Source organism: Haliotis asinina, chromosome 6 (genome assembly GCF_037392515.1).
Source record: "Haliotis asinina isolate JCU_RB_2024 chromosome 6, JCU_Hal_asi_v2, whole genome shotgun sequence".
Classification (NCBI taxonomy): Eukaryota; Metazoa; Mollusca; class Gastropoda; order Lepetellida; family Haliotidae; genus Haliotis; species Haliotis asinina.
Window position 1 is genome coordinate 18,747,482 of NC_090285.1, and position 23,985 is coordinate 18,771,466.

Consider the following 23,985-nt stretch of genomic DNA (forward strand, 5'->3'; position numbering starts at 1 on the left):
CATGAAGATTCGGGTTAGAGTTCATCTTCTGTAACACATGCTTGTTGTAAGAGATGTCAAATGGAATCAGGTGGTCAGGCTTGCCGACTTAGTGGTTGACTTAGTGGTCATCGATATCAGTTCCCAATTGCACAGATTGATGTTCATGCTGTTGATCACCAGATTGTCTCGTCCAGGCTCGATTATATAAAGATTGCAGTCATATAGCTGAAAAATTGCTGAGTGCTGTGTTACACAACAAACAAAAAGCATCACAATCTGATAAGAAAGCAAATAAGGACCTACTTTCTCAGAAGTGGTTGCTTAACAGCCCTAGAACATTTACAAAGAGGTTTCCCACAAAGAGTACAGGCAAGAGATTTTCTAAAATACATAGATGCAAATTACTTAATACTACTGGTAAAAAATATATGGATGAGACAGTTAGGAACTGTCCACATACATGACTTCCAAATGTAATTAGATGAAGGAAAACTGACAGAAACTTATTTGATACACAATATTTGATAAAAAAAATATATACCTGCATTTCCCTTTTGTAAACACCATGTGTACATCGTTAAACCAGCAGAAAAAAATAATATGCACCTTAACACCTATTAGGCTATCTGCCACAAACAATGACCCCTGAGGGTATCAGCAAATGAACCAGTCAATGAAAGTCTTCATTACACCCACTTACTCTGAATGAGTTGTGTATCCCGGGTGCTTCGTCGAGCATAGCAGTAAACCCAAGTGCAAAATAATGCACTTTGGATGTGCAATTGTATGCTTATAGTTTTGTTTATTTGGGGATGTAAATGTAGACAAAATTGATCATCCCCACTTAGTTTTTTATTTTTTAGAACAAAGAATCTTAATCTTCTTCCTTGATTTTTTAAAATGGTTATTGATAACTTCTATGACACAACACCAAGCAAAACATTGGTCAAAGTTCCAAGCTGTCGTTTACTAAACACTAACAGTTATGAAACAATCATTAGTCAGCAAAGTTAATCCTCTCTGACAACATAAACCTAGTGCTCAAGATCACACTGATTGTATGTTGTCAGGAAGGTAGAATCAAAATACCAGATGCTGTTTTCCAGGCAACAGGTCAAACACTACAGTAAATCAAACATGAGGACTGAATGATTTCTCGGTGTGTAAAAATGTCAGTGACACAGAGAGTGAGTAAACAGTTTTGTGCAACTGGCGTCCTTAACAACCCCCAACTGCTGTGAAACCACTCACTGGTTATTGCAGTCGTTGTTCAAACAACAACTTCTTTTCTGGATCTGAAGTAGGCAATAACATTGCTGTGAGTAAAAGGCAAGATCAGTGTTTGTCCAAAGTTTATGAGACATGAAAATTTAGGAATCATCATGACTCCCTGGTGTCATTAGAGGGAGTCATGGACATGTTTTGGCGAGTCTTCAACTGTGATTGTTTAACAACATTTTAAAATCAAGGTAAAGTAGATCAGGTAATTTAATCAGCACTGAGCAGTTAAGTGTCAAACAATAAACTAGATAGTTGTAAACAACAGTGAATTACAAGCTAAGATTATAAGAACTTAGGGCCCAATGCATATTTGAGACAATTTGTGCATCAAATATGCAGGTTTTCTGCATCAGGGCAAACACTGCAGGTTATCAAACCAGCAACACAAGACAACTGTGGAAAAAGCAAATAAAATACATGTCACGCTCCAGGATAATTTCAAGAAAGGCCACTGAACTTTGAATAATTATTTCACAAAACTATATCCTTACTCACTTGAGGCACCCCACTAATGTAATTGTTCACCTCAAAAGGTACTGAAAATGAAGCTTCAACTGGGGTGGGGAACCCAGTATGGAACTCAAATGGGCACTACAGATTGATGGCATAATGAGACAGGATGCTTCAAATGGTACTCCCCAAAATTAACTCCCCAATATTAAATAAATAGCAGGGGTGCTTCCAGGAGTGCTTCCTAAACTTTGGTTGTAAGCTGATGGTGCTTCAAAAAGTACTCACTTGAATTCAACAAATGGCATGGGGGCTACCAGAGGTGCTTCCTCAACTTTGGTTCTAAAATGGTTAAAAGATGGGGGCACTCCAAATGGTATGCAATATAAACAAACAAACAGCATGGGGACATCCACGGGCGCTTCCAAAACTTTGGTTAAAAATGTGAAAAAAATTGGGGGCGCTCCAAATGGTACCTTTTAGACTCAACAGTCGTCTTGGGTACTTAGAGGGGTGCTGCATAAACTTTTCTTTTCTGATAACAAATCAGAAAACAAATCAATAATCAATGTTACAGTCAGTTTGAGTCAGAAACGGACCGATGAATTGCAAATTTTATCATTGCACAAAATTGCCACATAAATATAAATAGTACACATGTTTATCATTTCCTAATACCCAACAGCTTTCTGATATTTGAACATTATTAAGAACAGAACCTCAAAGTATCAAAGTACACACTCTGGCGACTCTTACACTCTTTTGGGTCTAAGAAAGTTTCAGGGGAGAATAAGTAAGCACTCTGCGAACACCCTGATACCATTCTCTTGAGAAATAATTTTCTCAGGGTAATAAAGCAGAAGTGCGAGGAAGGGTTCTGACAGTGTGTGGTTATTTTACCAACACCATAGAAAACTGTTGCAGTCATTATCTATAACTCGAGTCTTTTACTGACATGCCTCAAAACAAAAGTTATGTTTTCACAAAAAAGAACAAACTTCTGGTTTAAAGTACTATTCAGGTTATACATTTGCAGGTTAGCATTTTTTTTGGTTGGATGTGTGTCATCACAACCTGACAGTAGACATTTGTTTTCAAAATCAGTCACTGGTCCAGACTTGATCGTCAACAAAATGTGATGCAATTTCAGTGATCGTAGAGAAAGATATCTAACAGTTTTGTATGCATAAATATCTGGTCCTTGATTTTCAAATCAAGCGCTAAGATAGTCGTAAGTGCCATACATTAACATTAACTTACGACTATCTTAGTGCTAACAGATCTTCGAAAATCCAGAACCTGGGCCTATCTGATTTTCGAACAAAATAGAAAATTGATTTCATACAGTGAAATTAAGATTTTGAATCCTCATAATTTTACCTTGCCAAATGAATATTTACATCTCAGAATTTTATTCAAAAGTTGTTTAACAAATGATCATGGTTTCAAATGACTTTATTTGTTTGCATTACAAGGGGGTATGTGCATTAAATGAAACAAGTAAGAACAAGTTAACACTCATCACATCTTGCTCATGCATTTTTTCACTGTTCCAAATACTGCGCTTACCCCCTTGTAACACAAACCAATAATAACATCTGAAAAACATAGCATATATCGACAAATTTATAAAGTCTAAACTCCTTAGCAAGCCTGGGAATTTTATTAATCTTATATCAACTCATGTTGATACATTAGATATCAAAAGCAGTCTTCTCTCTTTCAATTCGCGCATTATGTATAAACACATAATCATACAATCATAACCAACATGAATAATTCATACACAGTGAAAGAAAACAGTAAATAATACAGTCATTACAATCTACTCCATTGTTACTGTGCTACTTCATGATTTATCACTACTCCTGTGTAACTAAGCAGTGAAATGCCAGGCTTTCTCCCTGGACACAAGACAGTGTTTAGTTCCTGCAGTCAATGCATCGGTGCCTCCACGTGGTATCTCTGTGACAGGAGATTACATCAATTGAAGCTTTGATCACGCTATATAATCCCCTATTGAACATTCGACCAGAGATTGTATGAAATGTCACATTGATTCACGCTAAGTCCCTGTATACAAGTGGAGGAATGAATAGAGGGGTTCGATACCAAGCACCTTGTGAGTTGGACTCCTGATAATGATCAAGTTCTAAGGAGAGATGGTCATTCAAGTATTATCTATAGCTGATTATGGATTATATCTGAAAGGTCATTTAAATCATGACATATATTGTGAATCATGAGGTTAATATCCTACCAGATTAATGTGGGTGTAGGCCCAGCCTCAAATTGTTCGGGTCAGTCTTTCGATATGAATGAAAGTCCTTGTCATCAATGTGGCTACAGACAAGGCAGTTACTCTAATTATGCTATAAGTATTGAACATACACAGTTCTTTCTTATTGTTGCAACTTATTGTTGTAACTCAAGTCATAATTTTAGACCTGATTGATTGATTGATTGATTGATTGGTTGGTTGGTTGATTGATTGATTGATTGATTGATTGGTTGGTTGGTTGGTTGGTTGGTTGGTTGGTTGGTTGGTTGGTTGGTTGGTTGATTGGTTGATTGGTTGATTGGTTGATTGGTTGATTGATTGATTGATTGATTGATTGATCATTAGCAGTTCACTATAACATCTTGTTTCGCGGAGTGCAAAGTAGCCTAAGTGCCACATAACCAGATAGTTCATTAACAATTGTGACAAATCAAGTTTCTGTGAACAATTACTGAACCATTGATATCATCTGAGTGATTGTTGTTAACGTAAAGGTGTGCAAAACAAACTTGATTGGTTGAAATTCACATTTAAAACAATCACAGCTGTGTGTATGTTATTCAACAAACTTGACAAACATGTCAGTTCTGAAAATAATAAATATGCTGCTGCAAATTAAGCATGTTAAATTTTGCTTACTCTACTAACTGGTTGGCTAGTCTAGCTGACCAGCAATTTGTTGAAACTATTTCATCAAGGGATACGCTGTCCTGATCATTATTAAATATTGTCACCAAACACAGTTTATCACAGCACAGTAACAAGGCTGACATTAAAGCAGAGTTAAAAATTACTGCCTGGCTGACTGTCTGGAACAGTCTATTTTCATCTCTGACGGTCAAATTTTAAAAGCAGCCTGTCCGGTGGCCTGGCAGATATATATTCATACCCCTTACAATAAATATTTCATTATGTCAACAGGTTCTGTTGTCGTCAGTTTGAGGTGCTTAAGGTCTTATGAAAATTATGCTAAGCCACTTATAATTGGACAGGTATAAGGAACATTTGTCGCAGAAAAACGTTACAATATAGACAGTAAACTATTCAGAAAACTGATTTTTATGTTACAATGACAGGTAAGTTTGTATCCGGACTATGATTTTTTTAAAGGTACCAGATCTACTGTCCGGGAATTTTCAGAGTTTTAAACACTGCATCAAGACTTACCTATTGCTGATGGGCGCCCAGTGCGTGATGGAGTCCTCACTGCCAGACTCTCTCGTGTCCTGAGTGCTGGTCTGGCTGTGAACTGCACCCCCTGGGTCTCCGGGAGGAGGCCCGCCATCACACTCGCCATACTGACAAGAAATATATACCATTATACTCACCATACACAACACATACAAACCAATATACTAGCCATATTGACAACAGATATACCAATACATTAGCTATACTGGCAACAGACATAAACCAATACATTAGCTATACTGGCAACAGATATAAAGCAATATACTACCTATACTAACAACAGATGTATAGCATTACACTTCACATACACACAAACACACACACACACACACTCACACACACACACACACACACACTCTCTCTCTCTCTCGCAACACACACACACACACTCGCAACACACACACTCGCAACACACACACACACTCGCAACACACACACAAACACACACACTCGCAACACACACTCGCAACACACACTCGCAACACACACTCGCAACACACACACTCGCAACACACACACTCGCAACACACACACACTTGCAACACACTTGCAACACACACACACACACACACACTCACACACTCACACACACACACCAGCTATACTTTCAATAATAGCTGAGTATACTAACAATTAGTATTGACCATCTCTGTTACCATACTGATCTCACTTGGCATAGGGACAGCTTATATGCATCATTTATGTGACAACACTACTCTCTCCTGAAAATACTGCCAAAATCTTTGGCACCGACTGAAAATACTGCCAAAATCTTTGGCACCGACTGCTGTTACAGAGGCAATACTAACAGCAATTATATCAGTTTTCATGAATAGCAACTGACCCTGTGACAAATCCGGCAGATTCTCCTATGGTCAGACAGAAGTCACCAACCTGCCAGCCACAATGTCTGACTGAATATATCAGAATGCCTTTGTCTTGAGTGGTTACGTGTGGCATGTGATACTTGTGTTCTGTTTTTAAGTCTTATGTTTGATATTATAGTCCTTAACAATTTCAATGATATAAGAAATGTTTTGAAATGTGTGTAATTTTATTCTATGGGTCTTGTGAGTTATCAGTGGGTCATACAGACCTCTGAAACGTACAGGACCCAATGACCTGTTACTTTGAAACACCATTCATGAACACTGTTATATCATCATGATCTGTTCTGAATTCTATGGCAATAATGTTTTGCATGAGCATCATATTTCATACACCAAGGTATGATACATTTGCTTACTGTACTGTTAATTTTGTATTCCCTAGAGCATTTGTTTTGCATTGTGTTTGCTTATTCGTTGATGATTCACTCTGTAAACAAACGGAAATGGTGAGGCAAGTGATTAGTTTCTGTCCAGTGTAACAGCCATAGCAAAGGATCAAAGTAGCCTAAATGTTATTGATATGAATGTGATTATAAAACTCTTTCATTAAGAACATAAGAACTTTAGGCCTGCCTTTACAATACAGCATCACAAACTTTCAAATTACATCACAATACCTAAAGACATAATTTGTGAACCTTTGTTAACAAAAACAATACTCTTTGAAGTCAGACTGTTGCTGAGTGTGCCTAAAGCTCCCTTCAGTGTTCTTGTCACTGAGTAAGCCAAGTGATGTAGGGAGTTTGTGTCCTGAACATGGACACCAGCAGCATGTTTTATGGCAAGTGCCAGTTTATGATAGGACTTTTATTTCAAATATATATTACATTTCAATTTCAACTTAACTTTCTGGACTGAATGAAACATTAATAGGAACGAATGCATGTATATTCTTATTAATTCAGTAATGTGCACCATTGCAGAGAAATGGAGTTTAATTATTAGTATATTATATTTTTGGAAGCAGTAAGAACACATTACACTGGACATGTTTGCCATTTTCATGCCTCTTCAGTCAGTGTATTCTACTTGCGAAGATACACAGAAACGTCTAAAATACATCATGAAATGGTTTAATGCGCCACAATGTCTACTGTGACCTGTCTCATTTTCTGTGACCAATTCAGTGTTCATTTCCAAAATGTTGCAAGAATGACTGGATAAATTTGCACATAAAGTAATAGTGTGGATGTAGCTAGCTGTCATGATTATGATCCAAAGGTAGTGGGCTCATGTCCAACAAATTCTCATAATCTCATCATAGAGACACATGACCTACGACAAAAGACCGACTACACAAGAAGTTGTGGTGATGTATTTTAAAGGTGCTCCAAACTTTAATCTTATTAACAAACTTCCTAGTTTTATACACATGAAAAAAGGATTATTTATTTATTTTTAAAATTTATGTCGTAAGCTTGAAATCCTGGATTCATGATAAACAGCATTTCTTAATGGAGCCTGAAAATAAATAACTTCCTTTGTCCTACTTTCAAATGTTACAAATATCAGAGTTTCTTGAGATGATCCCAAGGACACTTCATTTTTAATGTGGATGCATACTTCAAGGTCGACTCCAGACAGATAATAAATGTTTAGTGCCTAACTAATCTTCTGCACCAAACTTCCATTTTGTAATCTCCTCTAAAATATTGGAGGTGTATTATCATGGATTTTTTCAAGGATCATAAAAAATTTAGCATTCACTGGATATGATAAATGACTGATTATTAAATAATGGCAATTAATAATCAATTTTATAGCTGGCCATGCAGCACTGAGTTACTCATTGATTTCAATATCAGCTACAAAATATATAAACCAAATATGTTTTATATGGGATGATGTCATGGGATGCACATCACATTAGAGTTAGTGACTGTTATTTTACACTTCACGCACGATGTGGTTTCATATGACAATCATCCAGATACTTGAAAATTAGAACTCTGTGTGTTTGGAATGTTGTCAGCATTTATTTATGTGTACAAAACAACAGATGGGAAGTTGATGTGTTTTTGGTGGTGGTGGTGGTGGTGGTGGTGATGATGATGACGATGATGATGATGATGATGATGATGATGATGATGATGATGATGACAAAAATACATTTAGGTTATTTTCCGAACGTAGGCATAATACACAGTAGCCATTACATTGTTACCGAGGTCAGTTGACAACGAAAGTGTATAAACTGTAAGTGTCACGTTCAGATAATCAAAAGCGACTCAACTCCGGGTTGTCAGTGTTATGTTAAAATAGAGTCAACTTCGAGGTTTTAATCACCGACTTCTTCAAACTTTCAGCGTAATGACACAGGGAAGTTACCTGATCAAACGCTGTTTGCGCTATGGTTCCTTTCAGTAAATCCAACACGGTTCCATGAAATTATTTTTGACCGTTACCAACACCGTTATCATAAGCCAAGGTGCACGCAGTCAGTGCGTTGCCATGTGCCGCCAACTCTGTTGTCAATGGACACGAGCGCCACCTTTTACGTAAGGGAAGTCACTCTGTAAAACCTGTTGACTGTTGCATTTGCAAACCGCGCCTGAGTGGCCCCCGATCTAGCCAAGGGAATAGACGAAAAATGTGGAGGCATCAGTTATTACGTTTTCACGTCTTTATTCTTAATACAAAAGAAAATTTTTAGTGTAATAAATAACAGAAAGAAGTCTAATTAAAGTACATTTTTCTTTCATTTTTTTACTTGCATCATGGATCTGTTTATTTACTTCAATATGAATATTATAAATTACATACATTAGGTATTCAATTTTTTTTTCATTTTTAATAAAACTATATTTCAGAGTTCTACACAAAGTCAGACACCTAGGAACAGTCCCTGGTCGCAGTAAGAACAGGTACGTAGACATTTACAGTAAATACAAGGTTTTGGAAGCATTACAGCAGTATTCCAGGTCAGTGAGCAATGTATGCTTGTTTGTAGCTTCAGTCAACAGATTGTATCAGATTGTCAGACTCGGTGTACATTGTATATCATTGTATCCCAATGACAATGAAATTTTCACACCAATCACTGGTCCAGACTTGATTATGTTCAGTCAACATCTTCTGCAATTGACATTGCTGCCTGTGAAATAACCTAATAAGCCTGGGAAGATATTTCAAAGAGATGCAGTTCTTAGATGTTCACTACTATAGGAAAATCAAAGTGCACAAAGACACACATGAAATATTTAGCCGTCCTTTAGTTCATAATGGGTACAAATCTGGAATAGACTTAAACAGCTCAAACAGGGGACAGAATTTCTGAAAAGCAACTGTACACTTCAAAAACCCAAACTTCATTTATGTTTGAATATGATGTTCAAAACGTGGGATAGAAATAATTCAATCCAAAACATTTTAGGAAAAAGTGGGTGGATGTTATGTTTGTTGTGCTGCTCTCACTTCATCCACATCAACCCTTGGCCTCATCAAGCATGGATGCTCTAACACTGAAAAATAGCTATCTACCTCTCTGATTGGCAGCAAGTTGTGATGTCCCTGTTTTACTGCTGAGAAAGCTCTTACAAGCATGGGTTTCTGCAGACCAGTTCTACTCCAGACCTCCACTGGCCTGTTTATTAATGTGCTAATATTTGGATGGCAGCATTATACAGCTTAGCTGCTCAAAGGCACTTTGCTTTTCCATTAATCAATGGATGTCAAATTGATGATACAATCTCAACTCCCTAGGGATCATACAACTCTTGCAGCCACTGAGTTTATTGTGGCTTTCCCATCCATACCAGGTACCCATTCACAGCTGGGTGGACTCTGACACACAGTCACAGCACTTTGTCCAAGTTCACTGTACGTTGCTGTACCGCAACTGGGTGTTTGCACATATTCATGTAGCTACCATCTGGTCATATACCAACAGATTCATGGGTTCTTTTCAGTGCACAGGGTTGTGTACCAAGATTGCTGGACCAACAGCCTGGCACCTTAGATAGCTCATCTATCACACTCCACAAAGAACAGGGAATGTATATCTTGCTACACTGACAGTTCAAACAAACCACAAAGGACCATTTCTCGACAATGCTGGATCTCTCATCAGCCCAACCTGCATGACATATAACGTGGCTAAATGCACATCATATATTTCTGGTATGCTAATTTTTTTTACAATTGAGTGCAGATGGTTGTGTGACTGCAAAGAATATCTATTATCCAACTTAACCGAGTTAATGCCAAACATTTTAGGACTTAGGACATTTAGGAGTCATCTTTATGCCCTGACCAATATTCAGTGAAGGTCAAATGTTTGTGTTGAGCATAACAATAATGCTGCCACCAAAAATATTGTACCCATGGGGAATCGAACCTGGGTCTTCAATATAATGAGCAGACACTTTGACCACTTGGCCACCTCACCTCCCCTGACAAACGTAGAAACAGAATGATTGCTCTCATGAAAACGCTGGGGTTTTTTTTGCAAAAGGTGTCATTAACATCTTTTTGTGCCCCAGTGCCTGTCATGTCAAGAAAGAGGCTGCCAATATGTATATGTTGTAGGACTGTAACAATGCATCAAACTATCAACGGATTGCAATTGTTTAGTCACCGATAGCAATGAATCTATGGTATGAAAAACTATCGATTCATAAGTGTGAGTATCGATAGTTTAGTTATTGACTTCTGTTGACAAATGTGTCGCGCAAAATGCAGGAAGTACCAGATTTATACATTTTGATTTTGAGTTATATATCCACACCTGGTACAAACTTGATCTGGACTATAACTACTTCAGCTTGTTTGTATGTCATGTAAACTATACATTCATTTAGGAAATGACTTCAAATGAGACAATTCAAGTGTCAAAATAGAATATCACTGTTGCAATAGTATGCTGCACTAAACTATATCGCTCTTGCAATACTTGTTTACCCTCAATGGTCAACAACCATCAAAGATGAAGACAGACACCAAATAATAGCATCTCTTGCTTTATTTCATCAGATACAATGCTGCACACTCACAACTGTCACGATATTTACCAAATATAAATACTATTTAGATTAAGTCATATGAAAATGAACTTCATGAATAAATCACAAACTTCCAACAGCATAACATCACATACACTTATGTAGCCCATTTGGACCAAGCTGCACTGAGGATTGGATGTATATTTTCCCAACACTTTTGACAATAACAATGGCTACCCAGTTTCATAATTAAATACACAAAAAAATCCTTGAGAAACATATCCTTTACAAACTTAATGCATTTTAATGAGTGAGTGAGCTTATTTTTATGCCACTTTTAGCAATATTCCAGCAACATCATGGCCTTGGACACATGAAATGGGTTTCACACATTGTACCCATATGGGGAATCAAACCTGGGTCTTTGGTGTAATGAGCAAACACTTTAACCACTATGCTAGCCTCCTATCCCTAATGCACCTAACTTCAGCGACAAATCAGTCAGCATGGCTTCTACATCACCTTTAACAATATCGCAGCAATATCCTACAGAGCACAACAAAATATTGGCTTCACACAGTGTACCCATGTGGGAATCCAACACAGGTCTTCAGTATGATGAGCAAACACCTTAACATTTAGGCTACTCCAGTTTTCACTGTGGTCAGTTGTGCAGCATCTACTTGAAACATTAGACAAGAGCGAGAGACAAAAAACTGTCTAAAGTCAAGTCCTCAGAACTCACCACGACGAAGGTATAAAAATAGCAACAATTTGGATGAGGTTAACTTGTGACTGAAAGTATGAGCAAATGGTCCATATCATGAAGTAACACTACTACTACTAACAGCATCTGACCACCATCTTTCCCCAGTCTACTCATCTCTGACAAGTGATGTCCTGGGGTTGTTTTCCTTTTGTCCGAGTACTGATCTTCAGCAACCCATGCTTATCATAAGAGGATCAGGTGGTCTGGCTCGCCAACTTGGTTAACACATGTCATCATATTCCAGTTGCTTAGATTGATGCTAATGTTGATGATCACTGGGTTGTTAGGTCCAGACTCATATAGCGTTAAACAACAGTAGTCTCACTTGGATTAGCTCACTCAAGAATATTCTAGCTAGATGTAGGCAGTCTGAAAACAATCGAGTTTGAAAATATCAATGCAATTGGGATAAGATGTCTGTAAACCAAGTCAGCAAGCCTTACCAACCGATCGTATTAGGTGCCTGTTAGTAGTGTTACAAGCCTGGGTTACTGAAAACAATTTCTAACCTGTATCTTCACATTAGTTGGAAATGATGTTCATCCATGACAGATACATGTGAGAGTTGTTGTTGCCGTTGACTTGGGCATGAGTAAAGCTACATCTACCTGGAACTGAAGGACATGTACATGACCAATGAAAGAAGCATATGTACCAATAACACAAAAATACCATGGTCAGACATTTCACAACTGAATCTATGGCTAAATAAAAACGTCATCAGACAATATTCCTGCCATATCATGATTGTCATTTAATGCTTTTTTCAGCGATATTGAAACTGGTGAACACTTAGACCTGACAAAACTGTGTTATGAGCACATCCACACTGTGAGCAGGATACTCATCTTGACCACATTAAGTTTCCTCTCTCTGACAGGTTGCAGGAGCCATTTTCTAGCTGAATGTGCATGACAACTAACTTTACCAAATTGTCACTGTAATCCTTATGAAGGCTAAAAATGTTTTCTAAGCAAGCTTTACAATATAATCCTTTCATATATTTGATCCAAAATACTCCCCACAATTAACATCTCATCCAGCTGCCTCTTGAGCAACGCCATCTTTGTAAAGATTAACAAATGAGGGATTAGTACTTTTCTCTGCAGATTTAAGCAATCATACCACAAAGACAATTGCAACTTCTGTACTTTAACACAGGTGCCTACTTCTAATATCGCTTTATTGAGCAGCTCTAGGACTGTCAACTGATACTGTTTCCTTTAAAAAGGTATCATGAGAGGAAAACTTCTTAATTACATTTTTTAGCCTCTTCTCCAGACACTTTGAAAACATTCATTTATTTCTCTCTTATATTTGGCAACAGGGTTACAAAAGATATATTACATTGTTCAGGGTATTTATATAATAAACACATCTAGACCGATATTCAGGTTTGAATCTCATTTGATGTGTGATATCGATTGTGAAGTACATCGTGCATTTTCATTGAGTTGCAGCATAAGTAAAATACTCAAAATTGCTCAGTAACCATGGTTACAACTGTCAAACACAAATTTTCAGATCAGTTGAAAACTAAGAAATCACCACTGTGGCAACATCAACTTCAGGTGTTGATATGATACAACAAATGTTCAAAACAGCTCCAAAAGCTATTTCACTTCCCCCCAATTTCTGGTCAGAAAGACAGGTAAGAAGAGATTTGATTTTAACTTCAAGTTCTTTATCAAAAAGTTAATCAAAACATACATTAACCTCTTTGCAGGTTTTCTAATAGTTACTATATGAATAGTATCAATGAATCTTCACTGGACAGGACCCATAGTTACATACATATGAATAAACGTATGACAAAAGCAATGACAAAAATGACAACTAAATGATGACAAAAATATGCCTGATGGATATATACAGTGCATAAAAACATGGGGAATGAATGACAAAATCATTCAGAGGTATATTTTCATTAACAAAATGCACCAAGTTTATTTGCCAAGTGTTACAGTTACTCTGGTTACTGAAACAATTTCTCAGCACAACAGACCCATTTCTAGCACACATTCTAAAAAAAGTCCCCAAATCAGATCATTTTCCCACACCGGTTTTCATTTTTTAACTACTCTTGAACTGAAGGACTTTTAGTGTTGAGCACTGTCCATTACAATATTTTATGTCATACAAGAAAGTTGAAATCACTGCTTGAGTCTCGGTGTTTTCAGTAGGTTTTGTAAAGCGCATGCTAAAATAAAATCATAAATATGTACCGGTAGTCCAAATCTTTTGCATTACAATCCTGAATCATTTCAAAATTTATTGGTTTAATTTATATGTTGCTGTTTTAAGGTACTTTTTAAAGTTAAATAGATCAGAATCTATGGAGGCAAAAACATTTACACAAAATGTTTTGTTTATTATGTGAAAAACACAGGTTTCTGTGTAAACATGAACACTGAGTTTGTACAGTTAACACTAGATGAACACGTTCTGTCAACATATTTCATTAATCATGTATTAGCAGTAACCAGGGTTTCTTACAAAAGCGCGGTTCTAGAGAACACCAACAATGATTTCTAAGGGTCTGTGTGGGTAATCAGTAGAGAACGTTTATGTGAGACAGTTTCCCTGTCACACATTCAAGTGACTACATGAGAAGGGGTCACTCATTTTCGTAATCAGGATGTCGAGTGAAGGATTGAAATGCTGTTGCGTACTGCACGTTCAGATAATGACTTCAGAGCCTGGAAAGAAACAGTGATCATGTGGACAGTGGTCATGCCTGAAGGGTGAAAGAACAGACACAGATCATGAGATGACTACTCTTGTTGTGTTGTATGTACACTCTTGATATTTATTTTTGTACATCTCTCCAGACACAGTATTCTAAGTTTTCTGCATCCATTCTCTACATATGTGCATACTGGACACACATTAATGGGTTGTGTAAAAGCCTGAGTAACCATGGTAACACTAATAATTTTTTTAAAAACAAAAAGTGTTCAGGATGATTAGGTATTCTGTTACCAAAGGGACGTGTATTTCACCACTTTCTCAACCTGGCAAATGTAAACTGCAACCATACATGATCTCTGTGAACATAAATTTGTACAAACTAACTGATCCCATGGGACATTATAACCATATACACTATACACATTGATACCAATGAAATGAGAGAATGCTAGATAACCTTGCCATCATGACACAAAGTTAAGAAGGCCAGTGGTCCTTGAGGTCAGGGGTATCCAAAATCTAGGAACCATGATCATGATGATGGTGAATGACAGGGCTGCTGGACTTGAATAATTAATTTTAAGCACAGCTGACATGTTTTTTACGAACTGTCCTCCTCATCCTCATCATGTATCTCGGAGGTATCTGCTTTCTCATGGAGGAGAACATACTCCCTTGTGCTGAAACCAAATTTAAGCACATCCTTCTCCAATAGTTCTACGTATCTTTGGGCCTCTATTTGTTTATTGTTAACAAAGGTGCCATTGGCAGACCCCAGATCTATCACATATGGCTTCACTTGTCTGCACAAGGCTCCATTGTCACGCCGACCTTCTACAAGTCGGAACTGAAGAGCTGCGTGTTGTTTAGAACATGAGGGGTGATCAACGGGTATATCCGCCACTCGTCTATCTCTGCCCAGAAGGAAAGCACTTTGTCTGTGAAGATGTAACATGGGAAGGGCTTGGTCGCCTTTAAACGGGTACAATCTCCATTTTCTTCTAGGCTTCCTAGCTTCAGGTGGTTCATTATACTTAATTACCACACCTCTGTATGTGTTTGTGTCTTCCGCCAACTTTCCAGACACTTCAAAGTTGGGTTTCTCTTTTTCTTTGGGCTCCACCTTCACAGGTTGCGCTGGGCCAAGATTGCGGCCTTGTCCAAACTGAAACTGACCACTGTCATCATTTTCTCTTTCTCGTTGTCTCCTTGCTTTTCGTCTGCGATCGTCATTCCGTTCACGCTCTCGTCTCTGAGTTCTTAAGTCATCATCTGGCTCCTGTTTGATTTTCTTATGTGGGTCGTATTTATCAGGTCGGTGTCTTTTGTGGTCACGGTCGCGTCTTGCATCTCGCCTGTCATCTTCATCACTGTCACTATGATGCTTGTGCTTTTTGTGTTTTTTATGCCTACCCTAAAACAGAAAGAAATTAACACATAAACAACTACATTCAACAACACGTTCAACTTGTGATACTGAGTGAAAAGGTAAAGAGTTTGTATTATTTACAGACAGCATGATACATTTGAGTAAACATATGTAAACATCCTTTTGCAAATACAATTTCTTATGGATTACAAAGTGGATCAATTGAAACAGGAGGTCACTTTCAAAACATAACCAATAAAGGATTAATTTTATAAGTATGATGAGTTATTCCTGAGGTGTACTGATAACGAAAGAATGAGCAATGACTTAGGATTTACTCTCTTTTCAGTAATATTCCAGTAATAACACAGCAAGATACACCAGAAATGGGCTTCACACATTGTACCCATGTGGGTAATGAAACGCATGTCTTCAGCCTAACAAGTGTGCGTGTGCGTGTGCGTGTGTGTGTGGTGGGGTGGTGGGTTGGGGGGGCTAAAAATTTCTTGAGGGGTTTGGGTTTGGTGTTGAGTTTATGATTAAGGATTACGTTCAGGGTTAGGGTTTCTAGAATAAAACATGTATTTTTAGGCATCAATACTAGGGTAAGATGTTTCCCGGAAACCATCAATGCTGGGGTAAGACTTGGGTAAGCTTTACCCATTAACTTTTAACAATGAGGAAATAGAGAAAAGAGTTCCATCTCTACCCCTCTCTTTTCACATAGACAATCTGCACCTTCCTCGGTGTAATATTTCATCACTGAAATAAGTTTATTGTTTTTGTTTTTTTTTATACTTGTTCTAGTCCATTTAATGTATATTTAGAGTGTGGTATGCGTGTCAATTTGTAATTTTGGCTTCTGACTGGGGTGGAGGGTACGGGTGGAACTCTCACCAAGAAGGATACATATGATATAATCTTTTTATCATGTTCACCATGTTCACGCATGAGATAAGTCTAAATAGATGTTGCCAGGTCTTCGGCAAAACAATAATTATTCTCAAATTGAACTTTTGAATCCAACCCAGCAAGTATATCTGGACTCATCAATTCCCTAATTGATATTAATGAAACATTTCGGCATTTTAATTCAGTGCAGTGAGACACTGATACTCAAATGACATTTTCAGTTTCAACACTGTTTCATAAGTAAACAAACGTCAAAGACATAATTGATTGCCTTACTCGGTTATAGCGTGGACTATGTGATCTTGATCTTTGTTTCTTTCTTTTCCTTCGTTCAAACTCAACTCTTTCGTCTTCAGATGAACTATCAGACATGACTACAGACACAACAAACGTTTAAATATCGTAATTTTCTAAAGCACTCTTTTGGAAACCGGATGTGACAGTCACACGCCACCTATTAGTGAAAAAATTGAGGCAAACGAAATATGATTCACACAAATCCGATTTTTAACATGGAATATTTCGCCAGCACTGTCAATATTGATTAGAATAGATGCCAGCAAGAAGAATTTGCGCACCTACATATATGAGTGAAAATATAATATGCATTATCACAAGTGCCCATTATTTATGTAGTACCTAAAACGAATTAGGAATCAGTTGAAGGGACGCAACTCAGTGTAAGAGGCGGGGCATCAGAGCAGATAGGAGCGCATGATGGAGAGGGGACATTATAAGACAGTCGTCCAGGGAGAGGCATCTGAGTCTGATGATGAAGAGATGGTACTTTAATATGCATAACAACTGTAATCTGTCCAAGCACTGTTCATTTGATACCTGGTAGCTGAGAAGTTGACAGGTTGTTGACAGATGGTCTTCCATGAAGTGAAAATATCTGTGACGTTTAATGATGTTTATATTTTTGAGACATCAGTTATTATCAGATTCATTTGTAATGAATATGTGTAAACTTCAGTCCTGAAATGTGTTGAACATCGTTTTTGACAAACCGATTCTCAAGTGAACGTCAAACTCCCGCTGTTTTGATCTAGGCAAATGTTCCCATACCTATCTATATATGCGACCCGTGAAGATCGGGATAGATGCTTGCCACAAAAGGCGACTAGGCTCGTTGTAAGAGGCTACTAACAGGATCAGGTGGACAGACTTGCTGACCTGGTTGCCACATTTCATCATTCCCAGCTGCGCAGATCCATGCACGTGCTGCTGATCACAAGATTGTCTTGTGAACACCCGACTGTTTACTGACTTCCACTATGTTGCTGGAATATTGCTGAGTGTGGCATAGAACTAAACTCACTCACTCACTATCTATAAAAAAAATTTCAGCCAGACCACATGTGGTCTGGTTAGCTGTAAAACTTGCCAACCCCAACCAAAACTTACCTGCTTGCAAATAATTAAGGTCTGACAAGTGACATAGTTTATCATTCATTTGGAAATCATCGTTTATTTCTACAAGTGAAGCAATAATGATGTATCATCCTGCCATCTTCGTATACATGTGTAAATTTTGACCAAACAGATGGGCTGATGAATTTGAGAATCTAGCAGTCTGTGTTGAAAATAATCCCATCGCAGACGGTCAGGCAGATTGGTATTTTGAACTCAGCTATAACTGGTACATGCAAATATATCCTGGCATGGTGTAATATGTAGAGCATTGTCTGTTCCTTGAATGCATGAAACTGGTTTGTATTTTGCTTGATAAGATTATATATAAGATTACATTATAGTTTTGGAATATCTGGTTTGAAATGTATTATAATTACACATGACGATGTTTCAAGATATGGTCCATTGGATGTGACTAACTTCAAATCAGAGTCTTGACAGTGTTTTTAAATCTGTTGCTCCTTGTACCCTACTGATGGTTATTTTCAGATGCCAGATGTCATTCCTCAGGGAACAGTTATATCGGGTGAAGCATCAGAGTCCGAGGAGGAGGTGGACACTAGTCTACAGGGAGACCAAGAGTTACCTGCCCTGAAAGGTGAGTTGGGAGTTATCTGCCTTGAAAGATGGCACTTCTTTTCACTGTGGAGAGCATACAAGATTATCCTTCTTGTTCATCACACGTGTTATGTCATTTGTGACATCATCACACAAGCTAGCTGTATAGCTGTACATTTGGGCCAGCAATGCATAGAATGCAGACTTGGTAGTCCCAAACCTGATTCAGGCCAATTGTTCTATTCGTGTTTTACATACAGTATTCCTGGGTACACCTACAGAATACCGGATACCTACCAGCAATATTGTTTAGTGTCATGTCATTCTAACCCTAATGCTAACCCAAAACCTTACCTTAACCTTAACCTTAACCCTAAGCCTTACCTTAACCCTAAGCCTAACCTTAACCCTAAACCTTACCCTATTCCTAACCAAAAGTAAACTTGCTTGCTTTTAAAGATCGCTTGATTTGAAAAGTATACAGTATTCTGTATTGTTATCTATTCCTGTTCAGAATTTATCTCTCTGAAGTTGAAATTACTTAAAATAACAACGGCTGTCTTGTGTGAAGTCAAAATGGTGATCCACAACACCTACTACTTGTCACAAGATTCAACACAAATGAAGATCGGATGGTCAGTTGTTTTCTGTGTGTGTGCATTTGATTGTTGTTCTTATTTATTGAGATTTGTCTACCAGGTCCAAAATTAATTATTTACTCAAATAACTCTTGCTAAGTATATGTATCTTATTAGGGTAGTGGTAGTCATAGCAACAGATGTGTTGTTATGAGGATCTGCAAGATCAGGAGAACTGTTAGCCAGACTATCAAAGAGATTTCACTTGTCAGTTGACAGAAATCGAGGAGAGGACATCCAAGGGAGTGACCCAACTCAGCTGCCGATTCTCACCACAACCCGTATGGTGACAAGCAAACCAAAATATGACACGTAAGATACATGGACTTGCTTCAGGAGCAGCTCACTTCCTTGACAGTAGACCAGGTCCAGACAGTTATTTACAGGCCGCCATCATATAGTTGTAATATTGCCGAGTGTAGCATTAAACAACAAACTGACAAAGATAATATCAGTCACTGTATTCGGTGGTCTCTGTGCTCAATGTGTCACACTGATCTATCAGCCATCAGTCTGCCCTGGCTAAACTCAACTTAAATGGTGAGGAAGTTGCCAACTACCGAGAAAACTAAACCCCAAATATTCTTCTTACAAATATGGACCTGGTCCCTTTTTCACAAAGCTCTCATAAGCCTAAAAACTCATAATTTTTTTCGTAGCATTCATACTTACTATACTGTAGCATAGGAAGTACGAAGGCTATGAGAAAAGTGACAAGATCTTAGAGTTATGACAGCCCAGAGGGCCCAGAGGTACATAACATTTATCTGATGTGAGTATTTTGTTGTTTCAGGCTGCTGCACAGAAAGCTCAGTAAGTTGAATGTCAGAAAGTGGTGTATCCTTTGAGTAGCCTTTCATTGTGTTGTTCACCAGCATCTGAATATATTAAAGCATATACAGTCTGGCTGTCTTGATCCAAACAATTCCCTTTTTCATCAAAAACATTCAAATAGTGAAACGTATGGACTACTGAAATGAGCCATCATGCACACCACTACAGTAGAGTTACTTCCCTTTGACACACTGAGACAAGAACATAAAAACGTATACATGTACATGTATCAAATGACTTCATTACAGTTTGTAGACATAACTAATGACATATTCAACTAAGAGGTGTCATTTTGCTTATCAATAACCATTTAAGTTTACTGATTGAAGATCAGCGATAATCAAAAGGAAAGGGGATCTGAACCTTTTTGATGTACCTCCAGATTAATGAAGCAGAACCAAGTGTAATTAGTGAAGAGCTGGATTAATGAATTAACAGTTAAAGAATTTACACTGTAAACAAGATCAGTTACAGCTAGCTAATGTTCGGATATTGCAGGAATATCAGGGTTCTGACTAACATGGTCTGTTTGTAAATACAGCTAGCATAAGAATCAGGAGTATGAGCAGTGTGGTAGCACAGTGGTTAAAGTGTTTTTGCTCTTCACACCGAAACCTGAGATCGATTTCCCATATGGGTACAATGCGTGATGCAAATTTTACCCGTGAAGGTCCCAGGGTAGAATAGGCCTTCAGCAATCCATGCTTGCCATAAAAGGCGACTATGCTTGTCGTAAGAAGTGACTAACGGGATCGGGTGGTCAGGCTTGCTGACTTGGTTGGCACATGTCATTGGTTCCCAATTGCGCAGATCGATGCTGTTGTTGATCACTGAATTGTTTGGTCCAGACTCGATTATTTACAGACCTCCGCCATATAGCTGGAATATTGCTGAGTGCGACATAAAACTAAACTCACTCACTCACTCACTGACACAAATGTCTGCTTTCCCCTGCCATAATATTGCTTCAACGTTGCTAAAAGTGCAGAGTTATGTCCCTTTGCCACACTTGAAAACCAGTGGTTATGGGTTCATCAGTACAGTGATTTTCATCAAAAGGGGTAAACATCTGTACCTACATTACTTCAGCCTCCCCTCCCAAGTACAGCTGACATGTCCTGATATAGCTGGAATACTGATATAGTATTGTTCAGCCCAAATAAAACTAGCTAGCCTAGTGGTTGAAGTGTCCACTCGTCACACCAAAGACAAGGGTTTGATTCTTCATATGGGTACAATGTATGAAGCCCATTTCTGGTGTTCTGTGCCAGTATGCTGCTGGATTATTGCTAAAGGCATTAAACCACACTCATTAGACTCACTTCTCTCCTTCACTCACTCACTTATTCTCTCTCACTCGCTCACTCTCACTCACTCAGTCCTATGGTGTTTTCAGGGGAGAGAAACGTTCAGTTCCACAGTCACCTGGTAAGCCTGGGGAGCCACGCCTACATGTCCGCCGCCAAGCACATCAACAATACCACACAGCAGCTGCTCAAGTCACATGTTGCTATACAGGTGAGGCGGGTCAACCAGTTTTCCCCTTCCTTAGGGTTAGCCTAGTGGTTAAAGTGTTCACTTGTCACGTCGAAAGCCTGGGTTGATTCCCCACATTGGTACAATGTGTAATGCCTATTTCTTGTTTCCTCACAGTGATATTTTTGGAAAATTGCTATAAAGGTGTAACTCTGTTGTAAGGTCTATTAATACTATTTAGACTTTTGAACCTATTGATAATTTTGACACAAGCAAGATTAGTCGACCAATTATTTGGATCAATCACTCCAGCATTTGTCATAAGGTAAGAGAAACATAATTATGATTTGTTCCTAGATAAAGGATCATACTTGGTGTAATACGAGAAAATCTATAATAGTCATGCTTATATAGCTATGTGTATGGTGGTGTGTGTGTCTTTGCAGGATGTGTCTCACAACATGAGGCTGATGACCAACGACCTGTTCCGCTTGGAAGACAAGATCAACATTATCTCCTCCTGTAACCTTTTACCTGACATCAACATAGAACTGTCGTCATAGCAACACCATCTCCTTTAATCTGATGCCTGGCATCAACATTTTTACTGTTGTCATGGCAACACTATCTCCTCCAGTAACCCATTGCTTGACATCAAGATAGAACTGTCGTCACAGCAAAACCAACTCCTGTATTCTGCAGTTTAAGTAAACTTATCCTCAGTACTTTTCGTTGCACTCCACTCTAACAAAACCTTATGGGAGGTCGCGTCAGGTAACCTTTGAGATTGACCAATCAGAACACAGTGTACCAAATTGCGAAAGTGCACATTCACACATACCTTTTGAACTTTTTATCTCGAAAAGGTTTGTAACCAAACAATTCCGAATGCTATTTAGCGTACGCTTGCTTCCAGGTGATGCACACGGCGTACGTACAACCATGACAATGGTGAGTAAACAGTCGCTGAAAATAGTGTTTTTGGCAATATTCAAGGATGTTATCTTGCGGAAATATTATCTAATGGTAACCATGTCAACAGAAACCCCAAAGCCCATATACTGCAGGTCAAATAACTGTGTTATATGCGGATTTTTGTTTGTGGAGAGATCTGTGTCAGTGACGTGAATATTTTGAAAGTCCCTCTGATCCCTAAATAGTAGCCGTTGTCTGATTGGTTAAATCTAGTTAACCGTCTCGCGTTTGATTGGTCATTGGTCGGTCAAAAGTTACTTGGCACGACCTCCTACTAGGTTTTGTTAGACTCGGTGGTGCAGTATAACGAAATACACTGAGACTAAGTTTACTTAGACTGCTGTATTCTGTTGCCTGACAACAACATAGAACTGTTGTCATAGCATCACCATCTCCTCAAGTAACCTTCACTTCCATCCGTCAGTAAAGCCTTACCATTATCCCTCCCAGACATCAGCTGAAGTTAAAGAGTCAATGAAGTCTTCCCTTTCTTCCATACAGCCAATTGTGCAGCAATATACAGCAATATGTAGGTAGGGTAAAATTGGCCTTGTGTAAAACATTCCTTTAAAAAACTTATGGTTCTGTGTAAAATCAGATGTGGCCTTCACATTATTCATTGCAGACAATTTACCTGCAAAGCCAGCTCATTCATGTGGTGCAGTCAATACTTTGGTTTAAACTGATTGCCTTTTGAACTTACGTATTTATTAACTTAATTCATCAATTATTGGAAAACAAATTTGTCCAGGGAATTAATAGACCAGATTTCTGCTGATAAAACATAGCAATGTTTGCATTTATTGAGAAATGACATATTTTTCATTATCCCATGAGTGTATGATTTGTTAATTTAATGGTATAATCTTATTTATTTTATTGTTATCAACAAAATGAGTATTGATTTGTTTATAAAGCCTGTGTGGATTAAGAACTATTTTGTCGGTTAAAGAATTAGCACAGTTTGAATAATGTGTTTGTGTAAATAGATTATGCAATGTGGATGTACCATAATTGTGTGACATAAACCAATCAAAAGAGAGTTGTGTTCAATGATATTTGTATATTTAGAACTGCTCATGTTGTCTAGTGGTTAAAGCGTCTGCTTGTCATGGTGATTACCTTTGTTTGATTCCCCACAAGGGTATAATGTGTGAACCCTTCCCATTTCTGGTGTCCCCAGCTGTGTTATTTCTGGAATATTGCTGAAAGCGCTGTAAAACCATACATACCCATTCACTCTTTCATGTCATTCAAAAATGGTGTCAGACTGTTGATTATCAGGGTTCATTTAGCTTTTAAGAAATGACTAAAGGTCAAGGGTTACAAAGG

The 23,985-nt window shown here is 38.0% G+C and overlaps 3 protein-coding genes across 3 annotated transcripts in view; 1 reads left to right on the forward strand and 2 right to left on the reverse strand.

The window, feature by feature from the left end:
* The window catches only part of LOC137287100 (EF-hand calcium-binding domain-containing protein 6-like), a 37,020-nt gene extending 28,551 nt beyond the window's left edge, over positions 1-8,469 (reverse strand). Inside the window, exons 1-2 of the mRNA XM_067819235.1 lie at positions 8,404-8,469; positions 5,162-5,292 (exon numbers count right to left, since the gene is read on the reverse strand). Of these exons, the coding sequence (XP_067675336.1) occupies positions 5,162-5,291 (130 nt within the window). The 5' untranslated portion in view covers position 5,292; positions 8,404-8,469. The remainder of the gene's footprint in view (positions 1-5,161; positions 5,293-8,403) is intronic.
* A 2,552-nt stretch (positions 8,470-11,021) lies between these two features.
* LOC137287347 (smad nuclear-interacting protein 1-like) lies at positions 11,022-17,204 on the reverse strand. The gene is made up of 2 exons (XM_067819601.1): positions 17,033-17,204; positions 11,022-15,889 (listed from the first exon to the last, which is right to left on the reverse strand). The coding sequence occupies exons 1-2, from the start codon at positions 17,126-17,128 to the stop codon at positions 15,077-15,079; spliced, it is 909 nt and encodes a 302-aa protein (XP_067675702.1). The 5' UTR covers positions 17,129-17,204; the 3' UTR covers positions 11,022-15,076.
* Positions 17,205-17,252: 48 nt separating this feature from the next.
* On the forward strand, positions 17,253-23,695 carry LOC137287280 (biogenesis of lysosome-related organelles complex 1 subunit 3-like). Its single transcript, XM_067819515.1, has 6 exons — positions 17,253-17,539; positions 18,662-18,770; positions 19,581-19,680; positions 20,162-20,181; positions 21,599-21,720; positions 22,125-23,695. Exons 1-6 carry the CDS (start codon positions 17,471-17,473, stop codon positions 22,239-22,241), a joined length of 537 nt encoding a protein of 178 aa, XP_067675616.1. The 5' UTR covers positions 17,253-17,470; the 3' UTR covers positions 22,242-23,695.
* Positions 23,696-23,985: the final 290 nt, after the last annotated feature.

Bases quoted from the DNA above. Each gene is read 5' to 3' on its own strand.
- LOC137287347 (XM_067819601.1), bottom strand. From the start codon at position 17,128: ATGTCTGATAGTTCATCTGAAGACGAAAGAGTTGAGTTTGAACGAAGG. The intron at 15,890-17,032 runs GTAAGGCAATCA...TTTCTGTTTTAG, and splicing joins ATAGTCCACGCTATAACCGA to GGTAGGCATAAAAAACACAA.
- LOC137287280 (XM_067819515.1), top strand. From the start codon at position 17,471: ATGATGGAGAGGGGACATTATAAGACAGTCGTCCAGGGAGAGGCATCT. The intron at 19,681-20,161 runs GTAAGATACATG...TTGTTGTTTCAG, and splicing joins AGCAAACCAAAATATGACAC to GCTGCTGCACAGAAAGCTCA. The intron at 21,721-22,124 runs GTGAGGCGGGTC...GTGTCTTTGCAG, and splicing joins AGTCACATGTTGCTATACAG to GATGTGTCTCACAACATGAG.